This window comes from Lotus japonicus, chromosome 6 (assembly GCF_012489685.1).
Source record: "Lotus japonicus ecotype B-129 chromosome 6, LjGifu_v1.2".
Lineage (NCBI taxonomy): Eukaryota > Viridiplantae > Streptophyta > Magnoliopsida > Fabales > Fabaceae > Lotus > Lotus japonicus.
Window position 1 is genome coordinate 37,248,563 of NC_080046.1, and position 17,418 is coordinate 37,265,980.

Sequence of the window (17,418 nt, forward strand, 5' to 3'; positions counted from 1 at the left end):
ACGCCATCAAACAGGGAACAACCGTACCACCAAATCCAGCTAAAGAAAAAGGGAAGGATGTTGTCGAAGATGAGGATGAAGACATGCTCGAAGATTTCGACGACAGTGATGGAGAAGAGCTTAACATCATCTGCATCGTGTCCATCCTACCTGCAGAATTCGATAGAATCTCAGAGGTCACTGAAAGCGAGGAAGACTACTATGTCGACGACGAACCAGATGACAATCCTTTGTGTTATTATGTGATGCAGAGAGGATCTATCGAAGATGAAAGAGCTATCTTCCAAAGGCCAACCGAGCAAATGAAGAGCCATTTGAAACCGTTATTTGTTTGGGCCAAAGTCGAGGAGAAGGGTGTTAACAAAGTCCTTGTCGACGGGGGAGCTGCAATCAACCTCATGCCCGGATTTATGCTCAGGAAGTTAGGTAAAACTGAAGCGGATCTAATCTCACATGACATGGTGCTTTCTGATTATGAAGGAAAGACAGGTTCTTCCCTAGGGGCAATCATGTTGAACATAACCGTAGGAACAGTAGCCCGTTCCACATTGTTCATTGTGGTCCCTTCAAAGGCCAATTACAATTTGCTGCTGGGAAGAGAATGGATTCATGGCGTGGGGGCAGTGCCTTCGACCTTACACCAACGTATATCCATTTGGAAAGCTGATGGAGTTGTCGAAAATGTACAAGCAGATCAAAGCTACTATTTAGCAGAAACAAGCTACGTTGGTAAGAAGAATTTCGAGAAGAGTTTAGCCACAATTGCTCCTTTAGACACAGTGGCTAACCAATACTTCAACCCCTACTCAGAGTACTCAGTAACGTTGGATCCCATCCGGGGCCTAAACCTCAATGAAGCATGCAAACCTGATGCCATGAGTGGATGGCACAGTGATGAAGAGAAAGATGCCACTGTTGGGTGGCAAGCCAATGATAAAGATGATTAATTCGAGCATGGCTCGAATTTCGGCTTACGCAGCCGAAAACAAAATAAGAACGGCCTTGGAGGCCGAGAGGATGGCCAAAGAAATGGCTATAGATGAAGCTAGTGTCTCAATCCTGCCCGTCGAATTGACACCTCAGGAGGAGGCAACAACAAATAAGGATGACACGTGCATAGAAGAAAACGAGCAGAGTGCCGAGGAATGCGGATTCGAGGACCTTTGCAATCTGAGGCTAGATTGCATCTATGATGACGGCCCATTGGGCTTCGAGAAGCCAGTGGTCGATTTTTCCAAGAAAATGGAAGCGCAAGACCCTTTAGAAGAAGTGGACCTGGGTGATGGCTTAGAAAAGAGGCCAACGTACATAAGTGCTCTCATTGACCCGGAGCTAAAAGACAGGATGGTGAAATTACTCAAGGAATTCAAAGACTGTTTCGCTTGGGATTACGATGAAATGCCTGGCCTCAGTCGAGAAGTGGTGGAATTGAAGTTACCCATCAAAGAAGACAAGAAACCAGTCAAGCAATTGCCCAGGAGGTTCCATCCAGATGTGTTGGTGAAAATCAAGGAAGAAATCGAAAGACTCCTCAGGTGTAAATTTATCAGAACAGCTCGATATGTGGACTGGTTAGCCAACGTGGTTCCAGTAATCAAGAAGAATGGAAAGATGAGAGTTTGCATAGATTTCCGAGATCTTAACGCTGCCACTCCAAAAGACGAGTATCACATGCCTATTGCTGAGATGATGGTGGATTCAGCTGCTGGTCACGAATACTTAAGCTTGTTGGATGGTTACTCAGGCTACAACCAAATCTTCATAGCAGAAGAGGACGTGTCGAAAACAGCTTTTCGATGTCCTGGTGCCTTGGGGACATACGAGTGGGTGGTCATGCCATTTGGGTTGAAAAACGCTGGCGCGACCTACCAAAGGGTAATGAATACCATTTTTCATGATTTTATAGAAACCTTCATGCAGGTTTATATTGATGACATTGTGGTGAAATCCCCATCAAGGGATGACCATTTGTTGCATCTAAGGAAATCCTTTGAGAGGATGAGAAAATATGGCTTGAAGATGAATCCCCTTAAATGTGCCTTTGGTGTTATTGCAGGTGATTTTTTGGGTTTTGTGGTGCATAAAAAGGGCATCGAGATCAACAAGAACAAAGCTAAAGCCATTCTCGACACTAGTCCACCAACCAGCAAGAAACAACTGCAATCACTATTGGGAAAGATTAACTTCCTAAGGAGATTCATTGCTAACCTCAGTGAGAAGACCAAGTCATTTTCCCCACTTCTTCGACTTAAAAAGGAAGATGCGTTCCGCTGGGAAGCAGAGCATCAAAAAGCGTTCGATGAACTCAAAGTGTACTTGTCTAGCCCACCTATAATGGCACCACCTATAAGAGGAAAGCCAATGAAGCTGTACATCTCTGCCACGGATGGAACCATCGGAAGCATGTTGGCTCAAGAAGATGAAGATAGCAAAGAAAGAGCCATATTTTACTTAAGCAGGGTGTTAAATGATGCAGAAACTCGATACACCATGATCGAGAAATTGTGTTTATGCTTGTACTTCTCTTGTGTAAAGCTGAAATATTATATAAAGCCAATCGATGTAATGGTTTTTTCTCATTATGATATAATAAAGCACATGTTATCCAAACCTATCTTGCATAGTCGAATTGGTAAATGGGCTTTAGCCCTAACCGAGTATTCACTAACTTATGCCCCACTAAAGGCAGTTAAGGGACAAGCAATTGCTGACTTCCTGGCAGACCATACTTTGCCTCAAGAAATCATAACTTACGTAGGCATCCAACCTTGGAAGCTATTTTTCGACGGTTCTAGCCATAAGAATGGCACTGGGATCGGGATGTTCATAGTATCCCCAAGGGGCATCCCCACGAAATTCAAGTTTAGGATTAAGAGTAACTGCTCAAACAATGAGGCTGAGTATGAGGCATTAACATCAGGCCTCGAGATCCTGATAGCTTTTGGGGCAAAGAATGTCGTCGTAAAAGGGGACTCTGAGTTGGTAATAAAGCAACTTACCAAGGAATACAAGTGCATTAGTGAAAATCTAGCTAGGTATTACACGAAAGCTAGCAATTTGTTGGCCAAATTCGACGAAGCTAGGCTAGGTCACGTTTCCAGAGTGGACAATCAAGAAGCCAATGAATTGGCACAAATCGCGTCAGGATATATGGTCGATAAATGTAGGTTAAAAGAGCTTATCGAGGTCAAAGAAAAACTAAACCCCTCTGACCTCGACATCCTGGTCATTGACAATATGGCACCTAATGATTGGAGAAAGCCAATTGTCGATTACTTGCAAAATCCTGTGGGTACTACAGATAGAAAGACAAAATACAGGGCAATGAGCTATGTCATCATGGGAAACGAGCTATTCAAGAAAAACGTCGACGGAACACTACTGAAGTGTTTAAGTGAAGACGACGCGTTCATAGCGATCTCGGCCGTTCACGACGGGCTATGTGGTGCCCACCAAGCAGGAATCAAGATGAAATGGATCCTATTTCGACAAGGGATGTATTGGCCTACTATTATGAAAGATTGTATGGAGTATGCCAAGAGGTGCCAAGATTTTAGAGACACGCGGGGATACAACATGTGCCAGCAAGTGAATTACACTCAATCATTAAGCCTTGGCCATTCAGGGGTTGGGCTTTAGACCTAATTGGCGAAATTAACCCATGTTCTTCTAGGCAGCATAAGTACATCATAGTGGCTATAGATTACTTTACCAAGTGGGTAGAGGCAATTCCTCTACAAAATGTGACCCAGGACACGGTGATCGAGTTCATTCAGAATCACATAGTGTACCGCTTTGGGCTACCTGAGTCACTTACTACAGACCAAGGCACAGTGTTTGTAGGCCAAAAGGTGGCATCATTCGCAGAATCTTGGGGTATAAAACTCCTAACCTCGACCCCCTATTATGCTCAAGCGAATGGTCAAGTAGAAGCGGCCAACAAAACGTTGATCTCCTTGATTAAAAAACATGTTGGTCGAAAACCTAAAAACTGGCATCAAACGTTAGGCCAAGTGCTTTGGGCTTACAGGAATTCACCTAAGGAATCTACCGGAGCAACGCCTTTTCGACTAGCATATGGTCAAGAAGCGGTATTACCAGTAGAAGTATATTTACAGTCGTGCAGAATTCAAAGGCAAGAGGAAATTCCAAGTGAAGATTATTGGAATATGATGCTTGACGAATTAGTCAATCTCGACGAAGAAAGACTATTGGTGTTGGATACCTTAACCAGGCAAAAGGATCGCATTGCTAAAGCTTATAACAAAAAGGTTAGAGCTAAATCTTTTATGCTTGGTGATTACGTATGGAAGGTCGTCTTACCAATTGATAAAAAAGATAAACGTTACGGAAAGTGGGCCCCAAACTGGGAAGGCCCTTTTACAGTCGAGAAAGTACTTTTAAACAACGCTTATTCGATTAAGGAATTAGGAGGTAATCGACAAATGACGATAAATGGCAAATATTTAAAAACGTATAAGCCAACATTGCATGAGATAAACATCGAATAAGGAAGTAAAAGAAAATAAATTGCCAAACGCGAATGTTTTATTGAGTAGAATAGAGCATTACAACTATGGCAAAGAAATTTTAAAAGGGAGGGTTGGCCCTACAACTATTGTATCTAGCCCTAAGAGGCTCTATGCGCCTCAAGACATCCTCTTGTTGGGATTCCAGTCGCGATTTCTCCTGTCGAATATCCAGCTCTTCACGGGCAGTAGAAGAAAGCTTGTCCACCAAGGTTTTCAGAGCTCCCACACTCCCCTCGGGGTCCGCCTGGCTCAGAGCAGCCTTCAACTCTTCAAATTCCTCCATCTTCTCGTCAATCTGGTGTTCAGCAAAGAACACTCGAGCAGTAAGCTCCCGGTGTTCTTCATATAGAGGTACAGCTTCATGCAGGAGGCTCAAGAACTCCTGAAGAGGAATTCTTACCGAGGCAATAATATTCCTCGAAAGAAGTTGGTCAATGAGCCCCGTAAGCTCTTCAACCAAAGGAAGGAAAGAGTTCAACTCCCAGAATAAGTCTTGATCAAAAGCCAAGTTCCGGATCTGGTTGAGAACACGACGGCTAGCCATGGCTGAAGGGATTTATGAAAGCAGGAAAAGAGTTCTGGAAAAGAAACAAGGGAGAGTTTGGAGAAGTTACTGAAAAGAAGTAACCAAAAACGCTCTATTTATAGGGTAACAACCAAGGAATGCATTAATTAATGGCAATCAGTTGCCAACTCTTCATCTTATGGTTATAGGCCATGCAGATTACCACCACCATCGTGAATAGCTTTGGCTTTTAATGAACAAAGATTTGCATTGAATCAAGAAAACGTGGTATAAGAAAGTTTGAACGGTGCAACAGTAAATGAATAGCCGTCAAAATAAATGCGTAGTGGAAACTGAAAAGACTTGGCAAATTAAACGTCAAATTATATGGCTTAGGTGCCAAAACCATTGTCGAAATATTACACGCAAATTGGCATCGAAAGCCATGGTTAGAATAGTGCCATCATTACATATTAATAAAAGAAAGTCCTACAACAGGGTTTTAAAAGAGTTCAAACAATCAGCAAAGGTGGCAATCTTGGCATCGAGATCCTTCTTCACAGCCTGATCAATCTCCAATTCCTTGATAACCTCTTTTGTCGAGATGATCAGAGCCTTGGAGTCCTTAGTAAGCACATCCAACTGATCCTTCACAGCAGGGCCTTCCTCGACCAAATCAGCTCGCTTTTTCTCCAGTTTGGTAATCTCTCGATGCAGCTCTTCAAGTTTGATGTCGACTTCAGAGATTTCATCTGCGATCAAAACCTTCCTAGCAGTGAACTTCTTGAAGTCCTCTTTCATTGCTGCAACTTGAGCTTTACCAGCAGAGACTTTTGCTTCCTTAAAGCTGACAGCTTGACCAACGTCCTTGACTTGATGAAAGGTGGCTGAAGCATCCACTAAAAAAGATTGAAGGTTGGCCAAAGCAGCAGCCTGTTGAGAATCGAGTTTTTGGCCAAGAAGGAAGACAAGCAATTCCTTAGCAGCATGGCTCGCTTGAGGATCAGCTTGGATCTGGTCGAGAAACCCACTGGCGAAGACAATAGCCTTCAGCCGACCCATACTCTCCTCGATCTGCTGAGAATTGGCTACCCCACTAGATTGAGCAGTCTCAGCAGTGGCATCAGCTTGACGGGGTGGAGAGTCCCATTCCAAGGTGCCATCGAGAAAGCCATCCAAAGCTGCCAGCGGGTCCTCCTCAAATAAAGTGTCGAGCTTTTCACTAGACACATGAGATGAAGAGCCACCCTTGGTTTGAGGCGAAGGTTGCACAGTGGCAGTCGATTTTGGAGGAGGCATAGGGTTGTCATCCTTGCCTGGAAGAGGCTCTGTTTCGCGGATGGGAGAAGTTGCATCCTGAGTTTCCTGCAAGAAAAACCTCTTTAATGCCCTTTCGATAAAGTAAAACGCATATTAGAGGAGTCAACAAAACATGAAAAGTATAAAGATACCTGGCAAGCAGATTCCTTAGAAGGGCTCGAGTTGGTGGAGCTTCTGGAACGGCGAGGAGACTTATGACTAGATTTGCTCCTGACCTTCCTCCTTCCCTCAGATGTGGAGGTCTTTTTAGCTGAGGATGCGGCCTTGGGAGGTTTCTCGACACCTTCAGCTTTGGATTTTGCAGGAATGGGAGCTGGGGAATTCTCACGGGATGGAGGATTGGAAGTAGAGTGCTCATGAACATCAGTCTAAAGGAAACAAAACAAACAAGAGATGACTCAGATTAGGAAACCACGGGTTAAAAATGTCACAAGGTACCCTCGAGAATGGAGAACATACCTGAATGGCGGCGCCGCCACCACCCTCTTTGTCATCGACTTCTGTTTGAGCATCAGATGCCAACTTAGAAGCCCCACTAGGGGTGGAAACACCAACCCCCTTGGCCCTCTTCTGACTGGCCGAAGCAACAGGCTTAGGTTTCCGTTTTCGACTCTGTCGAAAAATACGTCAGCCCATAATCCAAGGAAATCGAAAAGGAAAAGGTAAAAGCATGAGGAAAGTACCTTGAGCTTGTCAGCAAGACTGACATCATCATCCTCATCATCATCATCATCATCCTCAATCACGACTGGCTTGTCCTTGGAGGAATGAGCCACTGGGGAAATAACTTGAGGAGCTGGTCGAATAATGACTTCAGCTGCAAACAAAAGAAAAATTAAGAAGTAAAACAGGAAAACCAAGGCCAAGTCGAAGTATTACCTTGACCAATACGCATGTTCAGCGATATGTGGTTGAAGATTTCGACGGGCACATGATACGGAAAGTTCCATAGGTGGTACTTAGTCCAAGTCACTCGCTTTCGAGGAGGTAGAGCTTGATTGGCCAACACATTTATGTTTACATGGTCAACCCATTTAGGCAAGACCGGTGGAAAAGCCAATGCAAACTTACTCGTAGGCAAAGACGGGAACCTAAAGCCAGTTTTTCGAATAACAAAAGATAGACCTTCCTCACCAGGAGGAACCACTAACTTGGATTTCTTGGCTTTAAGTTCCCATTTTTGCCTTAATACTTGGGCTGCTTTCGCAACTGTATCTCGAAGGCGAAGAGTTGGGTAATATACCACACCAAAGAACTCTTGAAAAGATCGAATTTCTGCCAGGTGTATACCTTTGGTCTTCTTCGGATCCTGCTTCTGCAAAAGAAAAGCATCTGTCATGCATTGCAGACAATCGACGAGGGGCTTCGAAATTTGAGCCCAATACTCAGACCACCAGGCTTTGAAAGCATTAGTGGCATAATATGAAGGAGCGTAAGTGAAGGGGCTCAGGTTGAGGAGTCTCTTGTTATAAAACTGAACAGTCGTGTCGAAAACAGAAGCCCTCCTAATAGCTCCGGGGTACAGGACTAGACTCTTGTCAAATAAAGTGTTGGGTAGAACTTGGCTAAGCCCAAACTGTCGAGAAACCAATTGAGGGTTGTAGCCACATAGAGTGTAGTCACTGCTAGCAAAGCCCACAGTTAAAACCCTAGGAGATAAGAGGGTCCTCCAAAGTGTGATGTGGTGCTCCTTGGGCAATGCAGAATCAGAAGCATTAGGATAAGAATTCCTCAGCCAGAAAGGGCCACGAACAGCCTTGCTGTAAGGAGAGAAACTGGAACGGTAGTGCTTCAGCTCGAGAAACATGGTAAAGTACTTCCTGAAATCAGCTTCGAAACTCGACGCATCATAAGCAGGGGTCAGGGTCTCGAGCCTATGGGCATCAATCCTGGTGTTAGAAACAGTTGGAGGATTATCTTGTACCGGCAGAAGAGATTCGAGGACTGCATTCAACCAAAGTTGAAACAGCCAAAGTGGTCCAGCCGCATTCAGAGAGACGGTCTTAGTATTCCGGATATCCTCGACAGCTTCATTCAGCATTCGATACAGGTTGCCAAGGACGAGCCTAGCCATAACAAGTTGTCGACCCTCGTGAAGCAGATTGGCTAAAGGCAAAAGCTTGGCAGGTATGCGCAAAGATTTGGTGCAAAAGACATAAGCAGACAGCCAATACAGCAAGAAAGCGACATGTTCAGCATCAGACACCTCACCACTCTCGACATAATGGTCCTTAATGAATCGACTAAAAGAAATGTTGTCAGTAGGAATCGAGATGGGTTTAACAGGAGCAGGTGCAGAGTGATAATCATCACCAATGGGCCACAATCCGGTGATAGCAGCAACATCCAAGAGGGTGGGGGTGATCATACCAAAGGGAACATGAAGGCAATTAGTGGACCTCTCCCAGAAATAAAGTGCACTCAACAGCATAGCAGGGTTATACGAGATTGGAGATCTCGACAGCTGAATCAAGTCGAGAATCCCTACATCCTTCCAGTGTTGTCTCATATCTTCCTCAACCCTATCTAACCATTTCAGGTAGGCCTTGTCGTTAGCAGAAGGGTTAGGAGGGGCTGAACGAAAGGCTCGTTTTGGGTCAGAAAGAAATGGCATACGGTAAGAGGGTTGAAATGCCAAAATGAGCTCCTCTCCCCTAACGCTAGGGTGAAATGATTCATGTTCTTCAGGGAGACTATTGGGCCTATCATGCTTCACTACTTTCAAAGGACCCAAAATGGCGCGTAAAGTACCATTAACAGAGAAAGGAATGAGTACCTGGGATTTCCAGATAGCTCTCTTCTCTGCTTCGTTGGGAGGCTCTGGGATTGCCACGCGCTTGGACTCATCCAGCTTAAGCTCAGTGGCCAACGGAATGGTTTGCTCAGGATTGGAAGCCATTGAAAGACGCAGTAAGTATTTCAGAGAAGACGGAAGAAGATGAAGTGATGAAGTCTGGAAGAAGAAGTTGAAGGTTGGAGGAAAGAGTAAAGCTTGAACAAGGAATACCAAGAGGGTATTTATAAACAGAAGGGAAAACGGAACCCAAGCCGCATTGAGCAGCAATTTATAAAAATTTGGGGTCCAAGCGATTATTTTATTAGTTAATTCATGTCACCTCTCAGCTTTTTGGCATAGGTGAAATCATGGCCCTAAAAAGGCTATAACTGTCAGCTAGTGGAGAAGTCATCAGACGTTATGGCTGCTGATTGGACTTGAAGATCGAATGGTCGAGAGCACAAAGCATTTGAATCGTTGGAATCGAACGGCTGCGATAAAAAATGCTTGGTGTCTTCGAGCTAAAGCAGTCGACAACCAACATTCTTGGGGGGCAACTGTTAAGCCAAAATTACAAGTACTACAATTCTCGACACCATAGTGCAAAAGTGGTTTCTCGACAGAAAGGGTTTGGCGAAGCCGGCAACTCAGCACACGATGTCCCTCAAAGACAAGTTAGTAAAAGCCATAACTCGACACACTCAGAAGATGAAGAAATCTCGATCATCTTAATGGAAGAGGCAGTTACCGAATAACAAGCAACTACAAGCACGTGCGTACACCCACGATGCCACGAATAGCAACGGTTGCCCACGACTCAGAACCATCCACGTGGCAATAGAGTCACGTGCGCGAAGACCATCGGCTAAACGTGGGGTATGGCGCCAAAATTCAAAGCCCACGAAGCCATCGTGCATCCAAGAAAAACCGCCAAGAACATGGGCAGAAAGAACACTATAAATAGAGGAAGCAGCAGCAGAAGAAGGGGTTCCCAACTAAAAACTCTGAAAATTCACCAAAAGCTCTAAACGTCCGCATCAATGAGACTTCGAGAGCAAAACGTGATGATGGAGGAGTATGTTGCAGAACCAACGCTTTAGTTTCCCTGCATTTCAGTTTGTTGATTTCCAGTTCTTGTGTGTAGCTTGTTTTGTCGAAATTTGCTTTCATGTTATTTTAGTTTGCTTGACTGTTTTGTAATCGACTCATATTCAATAAAGTCCAGTTTCGTTTAAGTTGTTTATTGTTGTCGAGAATACATTCGTTCACACACTACACTTTGGCAAAGCGTTTTCTCAAAAGGACCCCGAATCTAAACTTCCTTTAGTCGAACTAAGAGGATATTTGTTTACCAAAAATCCGTGTAAACAATTGCCCATCCTTTTCCCCATCACAATTATCACCACAAACGAAAAAATTGTGGGAATGATTAGCCGAATAATGATATCAACTACCAAATGCTATATATCCTACATTCTACATTTTACAAGTAATTACAATACATAAGTGACCAAAAATTCAGTTTAAGTTAATTCTAGCTGGAAGGCACACTCCTAGAGCTTGCTCTTCCACAAAAATGCTTTCACAGTTAACCAGTTTCATGACATATTCAGCTGCAGGGTGGTGGTGATGGTACTTCTGCCGCGCCTCGGCAAAGCTTCTTCCAACAACATGCTCAATCCAATCCTCCACAGATTTTTTCTTGTCCGATAACCATGCAGCTGCAAGTATCTGTGCCATGACCTCATAATCAATTTCCAGCAGAAACTCTGATCCAAATGTCCTTTGAAATCGTGTCTCAACACATTCTATTACTTGCTCGGCAAGGGAATCAAAATTGAATGGCTTAAAAACCACTTCTCCATCAATTTGATCACAGAAATCACTTAACCAGGCTTCAGAATTTTCAACCATGGATTGATTTTCACAATCACTGTCATTATTATCCTCGTCAACCTCCTCTAGAGGCATATTCAGATCCAGATAAGACCTTGATGCCTCCCTTACCTGTTTTTGTGTCTTGCATTTGGAATCATTTCCTTCACTTCGCTTTCTTTTATTCAGAAATGTTGCTTTGAAACTCCCTTTTCTCTGTGCAACCTTCACGTTTTTGCTACCGCTTCTTCTGGCATCCTCAGAAGCATGTCCAAGTGATAATTGGATTTGAAATCTTTTAGCTTCAAGGATTCTTTCCTCAGGAAACATTTTAGGCTCCTCCGCCAAATGAAAAGAGCCATTACCTTTAAACACGGTCGACGTCACAATAAAGATTGCATTGTTGATGCCTATTTCCCTACCGAGCGAGTATGGAAATTTACCTGTTCTTATTGCTTGGAATAAACTACTCTGCACCAAAAAATCAGCCTTATCTATATTTTCAAGAAAGACAACTGAATGAGGCTTTTTACTCAACTCCCCAGCAATGTAGTCCACAACTATCTTCCTCCTAAGCACATCATGACAACATGAATTTTGGAATTCGAAAGTCGAGTTTGACTGGTAAGTACTTTCCTGGAAGCTCAAATCCACAGTGATCACACTTTGTCTGTTTTGAAATAAAATCTCTGCAAGTGCTGAAGCAATTTTCCTCTTTCCAAGCCTATCTGGTCCAAGGAAAGCAAGCCATACATCTCTTCTAACATGTGATCCGCTACGCTTTCCAACACCAGATCTACAAAGTGATATAGTTCTTGTAATATCATATATAGCCTTATCTTGCCGGCCAACTTTTTCAATGATGTGTTGGTAAAGTGACTTGAAATCAACTGTTTCAAATTTCCCTTCCAAATGTGGACCTGAGCAAGAAGAAGATCTAGCAATTTGGTGTGAAGCACTCTCATTCATAGCATCAAAATCAGTTGAGAGCGAGTCGGATAAGTGCTGAGGATGCATCCTATGATCACTCCCTTTCGGGGTATCTGGTTCATGAGCAGCTGACGAGTATTTAGTTCCTAATACCAATTCTGTGGTAACAGGAGTAAGGGATGAAACCCAAGTACTTTGCATGTCACTTTTTGTTGCATGGTTAACTTCATCATTGACACTAACAGTATCTAAAGGTGCTGAAACTGGTAACATCTGTTTAGATGGGAATGCAGTTTGTAACTCCTTAGACACATACAAAGTTTGGCCAGAACATTGTACTTCATTAAGGGATGATGGACTTGTATAACAACTTTGGTTAACACCTGAACCATGCCGAAATCCCTCATGGAATGGAGCTTGGAACCTTGTTTGGGACGTATCAATTGCAGGTAATGATCGGTTCTGACGAAGACCATGACAAATATCACTCTGTTTCCTTTGCAATCCAGAGATTTGAGGATTTGTACTTGTGTTCTCTTCATTAGTCTGCACTAGATGAAGACGTTCATTCTTAAATAACATGATGCAAAATATGATTATTGACAAAAGTGTAACAAGAATGTTAGTCAAGGGAGACATATATATAAATAAGAGGGAAAAGAAAACTCACAACTCTGACATAAGAAAATACAATTTGATATAATTCACAGTATCATTTATCGATAAAAAATTTCATAATAACTTTTGCGCATGCTTGGATACTCGTTTAAAAACCCAGTGAAGCCAAAATTATGGTGGCAAGAAATAGCTTCCCTTAGCTTCTGCTTCTGTCCACCATGATTTTGCCTTAATTGTCGTTTTCAAACGGGTTTCAAAACATGCACTGAGTTTTCTAACACAAAGAAAAAGAGACATTTTTTCATTTCCTTATACTCATCTCAAAGGAAGTCATTTGAACCATAGTAGACAGGGACAAAAATAGAAAGTTTATGGTGGAGGTGCTAAACATCAGAATTTTAGAAGAGAGGGTATATTAAATTTTGGTGCCTAAAATATCATGTATACCACACATGGGATGGGACTAGGAGCACTGGTTTCAGATGCCTATGGTAGGACTAGGAGCAAAGTGTAGACGTAAATTCAATTATTGGTGATACACAACAAGCTCTCTTGTCTGAATCAGCTTTTAGAAACATCACTTATTCAGTTTATCATCAAAACTCATAGGCTCCACAAAAGTGATTCAAAGTGACACATCACCATATGCTACTTTTCTTTCTTTGTTAGGAAAATGTAATTTTCTTTTTACTAGTTCAGGCAAGTAGCATTATCACTGCTTACCTCTACATTATGTTAGTGGGTCAGTACAGCAATTTCCCCCAACATGTCGCATGTATGTGTGTGAGTGAGTGAGCATGTGAATGTCTCTGCATACATTGCACAAGGGAATATGATAAGATTAGGTGATCACAACACACACCTTTGCTAAATCCAATCCTCTATCTGTCTCCACATTCACTTTTTGTAACCAAGGCAAGCTTGTTGAGTGACCACCACAAGTTGAAGTGGCAGGGCCTACCTTCACAGTATCAGCATGTTCTTGTTCCCACTTTTCATTGCATGTGTCACTACATGCTAAAGAAGCATTTGCACAGGGATTTCTGAAATCAGAAGGTGTAGAAAAGAACCCACCTAATGGAACAAACGACCCCATCAAGCTGCAAGTTCATCATCAACTAGGAACTTTTAGATCCAATAGGCACAAAAAATGTCAGAAACTAATGTGCACATGATGAGATAAACTTATATAACATGTTTGGTTTCACAAATTCAACATAATCAAGGCATCTTTACTCAGAAGCGAAGACATGTATAACATGTTTGGAAATTCTTCTACAGTTGATTCTAAAGCTAAAATTAATTATGGAGAGAAGTTTCAGATAGTAGCTTCTGAAGGAAATGGAAGTTGATCCAAACATGTAAGTAATTTCTAATCATAATTCAACTCTAGAACATTTCACTATGAAACAAAACACCTATTACAAGCATCAAACTCCAACAAAAAAAGTAAAAACACATCATCAACCGAAATAAATATAAATATCACAAAGTGAATGATTCTATGTCTGAGAGAATCCAGATTCCACAACAAGCTATTGAGTTTGATGGGCTCAAAATGGCATTCAGAAAAAACCCTATTAAGGTATAGACAAAATTACATTCATAGCCCCAAAGAGAGGAGGTGGGCCAGGGGTGCAGAAAAAGAAGCAGCTTTTATGACTGCATCCATCAAAAGACTGTTGGTAGAAATAACATTCATGGCTCATGAGATGAAAATGAGCTGGTAAAGAGCTGCATAAGCATCAATTCTTCTCTGTAAATTCTAAGCATGCCTAGATATAGATCAAGGCATCAAATGCTGATTGGGGCCATTCCAAAAACCGCAGGTTGAATAATTTGTTCCCACCAGCATATAGTGCATAACAGCAATCTATTATTGCAGGTAAATATATTTTCTATAAAAAAGAAACAATATTGAAATTGAATCACGAACTTCATTACAGTATGCTCCACATTTATGAAAAAGATTAAAGAGAGTTCAGGGTGGTAGATAATGATTCAATGAATATAATATTCAAAACAGATTAAAAAATAAATAAATAAATCCTCCCTTTCTGTTTCCTGTGTATGTAACCAAACAGCTTCAAAAAAAGTGACAGAGAAAAGCAGGACAGGGAAGATGAGGGATGAGGAAAGCCACTAAAAGCCAAACCAATTGGATCATAAAATAACTCAGGAAACAAGTGAAAATTTACAGCAACTCAGAACACAGACACTCAATCATTTATTAGCCAATGACCATAGTCACATGTCATCTTTTTTTTCTCTACAAATAGTATGTATACACACACACATCTAAACATACTACTGCACTTTCATATCTATATTATTATATTATACCATATAGTATATACACATCTGAAAGTGCAAAGGCCAAACATATCTCATGACAAAATAATACACATAAGTTCATTCCAAATTTCAAGTTTCAACAAAGTGACCAAGACAAAACAACTCAACAAGTACATACAAGAACCAATAAAGAGAAGAAGAAAAAAAAAACCACCTGGATTTAGGGTAGAGTCCTTCCATTGAAGGGGTAGCAGAAGTCACAGTCAGGACATGAAGATCCCAATCCTTATCAAGTGTAGGGAACAACCCCAGAAGCTTAGAATAGCCATCTGAAGTTCCCGCCAATCCGACCAACCACACCTTCCCACCATGAACCTCCAACAACCTCTTCAACCGCGAAACAATGAATCCAACACCACCACCGCCGCCGCCGCCACCATTAACAAAAACTTCAATCTCCCCTAAGCACACCACAACACCAGGCCCTGAACATTGCTCAGCAGAACGACCCACTTCCTCAAATTTCAACCCCATCTTCTCCTCGCTCCCACCACCACCAACAAACTCAGAAATCTCCTTCTCAATGGAAATCACACCCAACCCAGCAAGCTCACGAGGCAGAAACCCAGCTTTACCCATTTGAACAGACTCCATGAAGCTCCGAAGAGCGCTCTTCGCATAAACACCCATCAAGAGCGGGTTCCTCTTGCTCTTCCGAGCAAGAACCTCCGCAATCCTCCGTGAATTATCGTCGGACCCGGATAAGGCAAACGGAAAACCCGACCGGGCCGGGTCGATGTTGCATAGGAAAACCGGTGGGGCCCGAGAGAAGAATCTGGAAGAAGAGGAAGCGGAAGAAGAAGAAAACACCGGTGGTGGTGGCGGTTGAAGCAGAGCGAGCTTGATGTCGTAGCTTCGAAATCCAGCTTCAGCGAAGACGCGGCTCACGATTGGGTCATCGAGTATCGAGAGGATGAAGTGTTTGAGCTCAGCTTTCAGCAACGACGCCGTTTGGCTCTGGTTCTGGTTCTGCATCATCTGGAGGAGGTGGAAGCTCTCCGGGTGGCGGCGTTGGTTGGCCTGCGCGCGCCTGATGGCTGCCATGAGCGAGTTCGACACCGGAGGTCCGTCGTCGCCGCCGTCGTTGGCGGATTTGGAGGTTGTTTGCCGGTCGAGGGAGACGCCGACGGAGAGTTCCAGGGCGCGGAGCTGGAGGCGCGGCGAGTAGGAGCAGCTGCCGGCACGCGCGCACGCGTCGCGGAGAGCGGAGGTTGGGAGTGAGAGCAGGGCGGAAACCGCGTGGAGCGACGTCGTCTGCGCGTGGCTGCGACGGCGGGCAACTGAAACCGCGTCGTCAAGTGCACGCGCCGCTTCATCTGTCAAACATTGCCTCGCTGCGCTTACCGACGTCGGCATCGCCGGCTAGCATATATTTAAATATTCAAATATTCAAAATATGTAGAACAAAATATATAAATATGATGATGGTGGTGGTGATGATGATAGTTATAATAAGAATAAAAATAAAGATAATAAATTTGTTGGTATGTTATGTGTTTGAGTTGGAGGTGGCAGCAATTTTGGGTTTGAAGATGAACTTTTTGCAGTGAGGGAATATAAAAAGATGAAGGTTTTGGAGATTATTTTATTGCAGGGAGTGTGTCAGGGTATGGGAAAGTTTCAGACTTGGGGAAGAAGAGACAGAGAGAGGGTGATTTTTTTTTGGGGAGGATGAGGTTGGAGCTTGGTGTGTTTGTGTTGGGGGGGTTGATGTAGTTGATGGTGATGAGGATGGTAGTGGTGTTTGTGGGGGGAGGTGATGATGATGATGATGGGGATGATGGGTTTTTTCTTTTGGGTGGGTTTAATGTTATGATGCTGGTGTGGATTGTTGAAGTGGGGCCCTATGTTTGGCCATTGATGAAACACATGGTGGGTATAGATTCTACGTGGGGGCTGGGATCCTCTCCAGTGAAATTTTCTCAAGTTTTCTCCAGTGGACATTTATGGCGGTTTTGGACCGCCACAAAATGTTTACAGCTGTCACAAAGTTTGTCAATTTTTTTCAGTAGCATTTTGTGGCAGGTGGAAAAATTTTGTGGCGATTCAAAACCGCCACAAATGTCCACTAGAGAAAAATTGAGAGAATTTCACTGGAGAGGATCCGGACCCCTATGTGGGAGTAGAGTGAAGAATTGAATAGGTGTCTCTCTATGTCTCTCACTTGGTGATGATGGATCACACCGTTCTCATATTTTGCGTTCAATTTCCGCCGTTAATGTAAATATGGTTTCAAAAGCACATCATGATTTGTGTTGGTGATCATAAACGATCAATCCAAATTTTCTATAAAAAAATAATGTTTAAATAATAATGGTATATATTAACTTTTAGTGGATATTCATTAGATATGTACATTTGTGATAACTTTTAACTTAATTAGTCGACTATATTATTTGACACTTTAAAATTGCCACAATGTGATAAGTTTAAAGCATGTATGAAGAAAGTGAATATGTAACTATCAATATTAAATTATCTATCTATCTAAGTATTTTTTTTTCCTT

The 17,418-nt window shown here is 42.7% G+C and overlaps 2 protein-coding genes across 2 annotated transcripts; both read right to left on the reverse strand.

Moving 5' to 3' along the window:
• Positions 1-6,327: 6,327 nt before the first annotated feature.
• LOC130726409 (uncharacterized) lies at positions 6,328-10,359 on the reverse strand. The gene is made up of 2 exons (XM_057577667.1): positions 6,489-10,359; positions 6,328-6,402 (listed from the first exon to the last, which is right to left on the reverse strand). The coding sequence occupies exon 1, from the start codon at positions 9,254-9,256 to the stop codon at positions 7,193-7,195; it is 2,064 nt and encodes a 687-aa protein (XP_057433650.1). The 5' UTR covers positions 9,257-10,359; the 3' UTR covers positions 6,328-6,402; positions 6,489-7,192.
• A 215-nt stretch (positions 10,360-10,574) lies between these two features.
• LOC130726408 (protein SMAX1-LIKE 6-like) lies at positions 10,575-16,685 on the reverse strand. Its single transcript, XM_057577666.1, has 3 exons — positions 15,066-16,685; positions 13,419-13,656; positions 10,575-12,484 (listed from the first exon to the last, which is right to left on the reverse strand). Exons 1-3 carry the CDS (start codon positions 16,265-16,267, stop codon positions 10,652-10,654), a joined length of 3,273 nt encoding a protein of 1,090 aa, XP_057433649.1. The 5' UTR covers positions 16,268-16,685; the 3' UTR covers positions 10,575-10,651.
• Between the last annotated feature and the right edge of the window lie 733 nt (positions 16,686-17,418).

Coding starts and splice junctions, on each gene's coding strand:
- LOC130726409 (XM_057577667.1), bottom strand. CDS start 9,256: ATGGCTTCCAATCCTGAGCAAACCATTCCGTTGGCCACTGAGCTTAAG.
- LOC130726408 (XM_057577666.1), bottom strand. CDS start 16,267: ATGCCGACGTCGGTAAGCGCAGCGAGGCAATGTTTGACAGATGAAGCG. Junction 13,657..15,065: donor GGACTCTACCCTAAATCCAG/GTGGTTTTTTTT, acceptor ATGAACTTGCAG/CTTGATGGGGTCGTTTGTTC. Junction 12,485..13,418: donor GAGGATTGGATTTAGCAAAG/GTGTGTGTTGTG, acceptor CATCTAGTGCAG/ACTAATGAAGAGAACACAAG.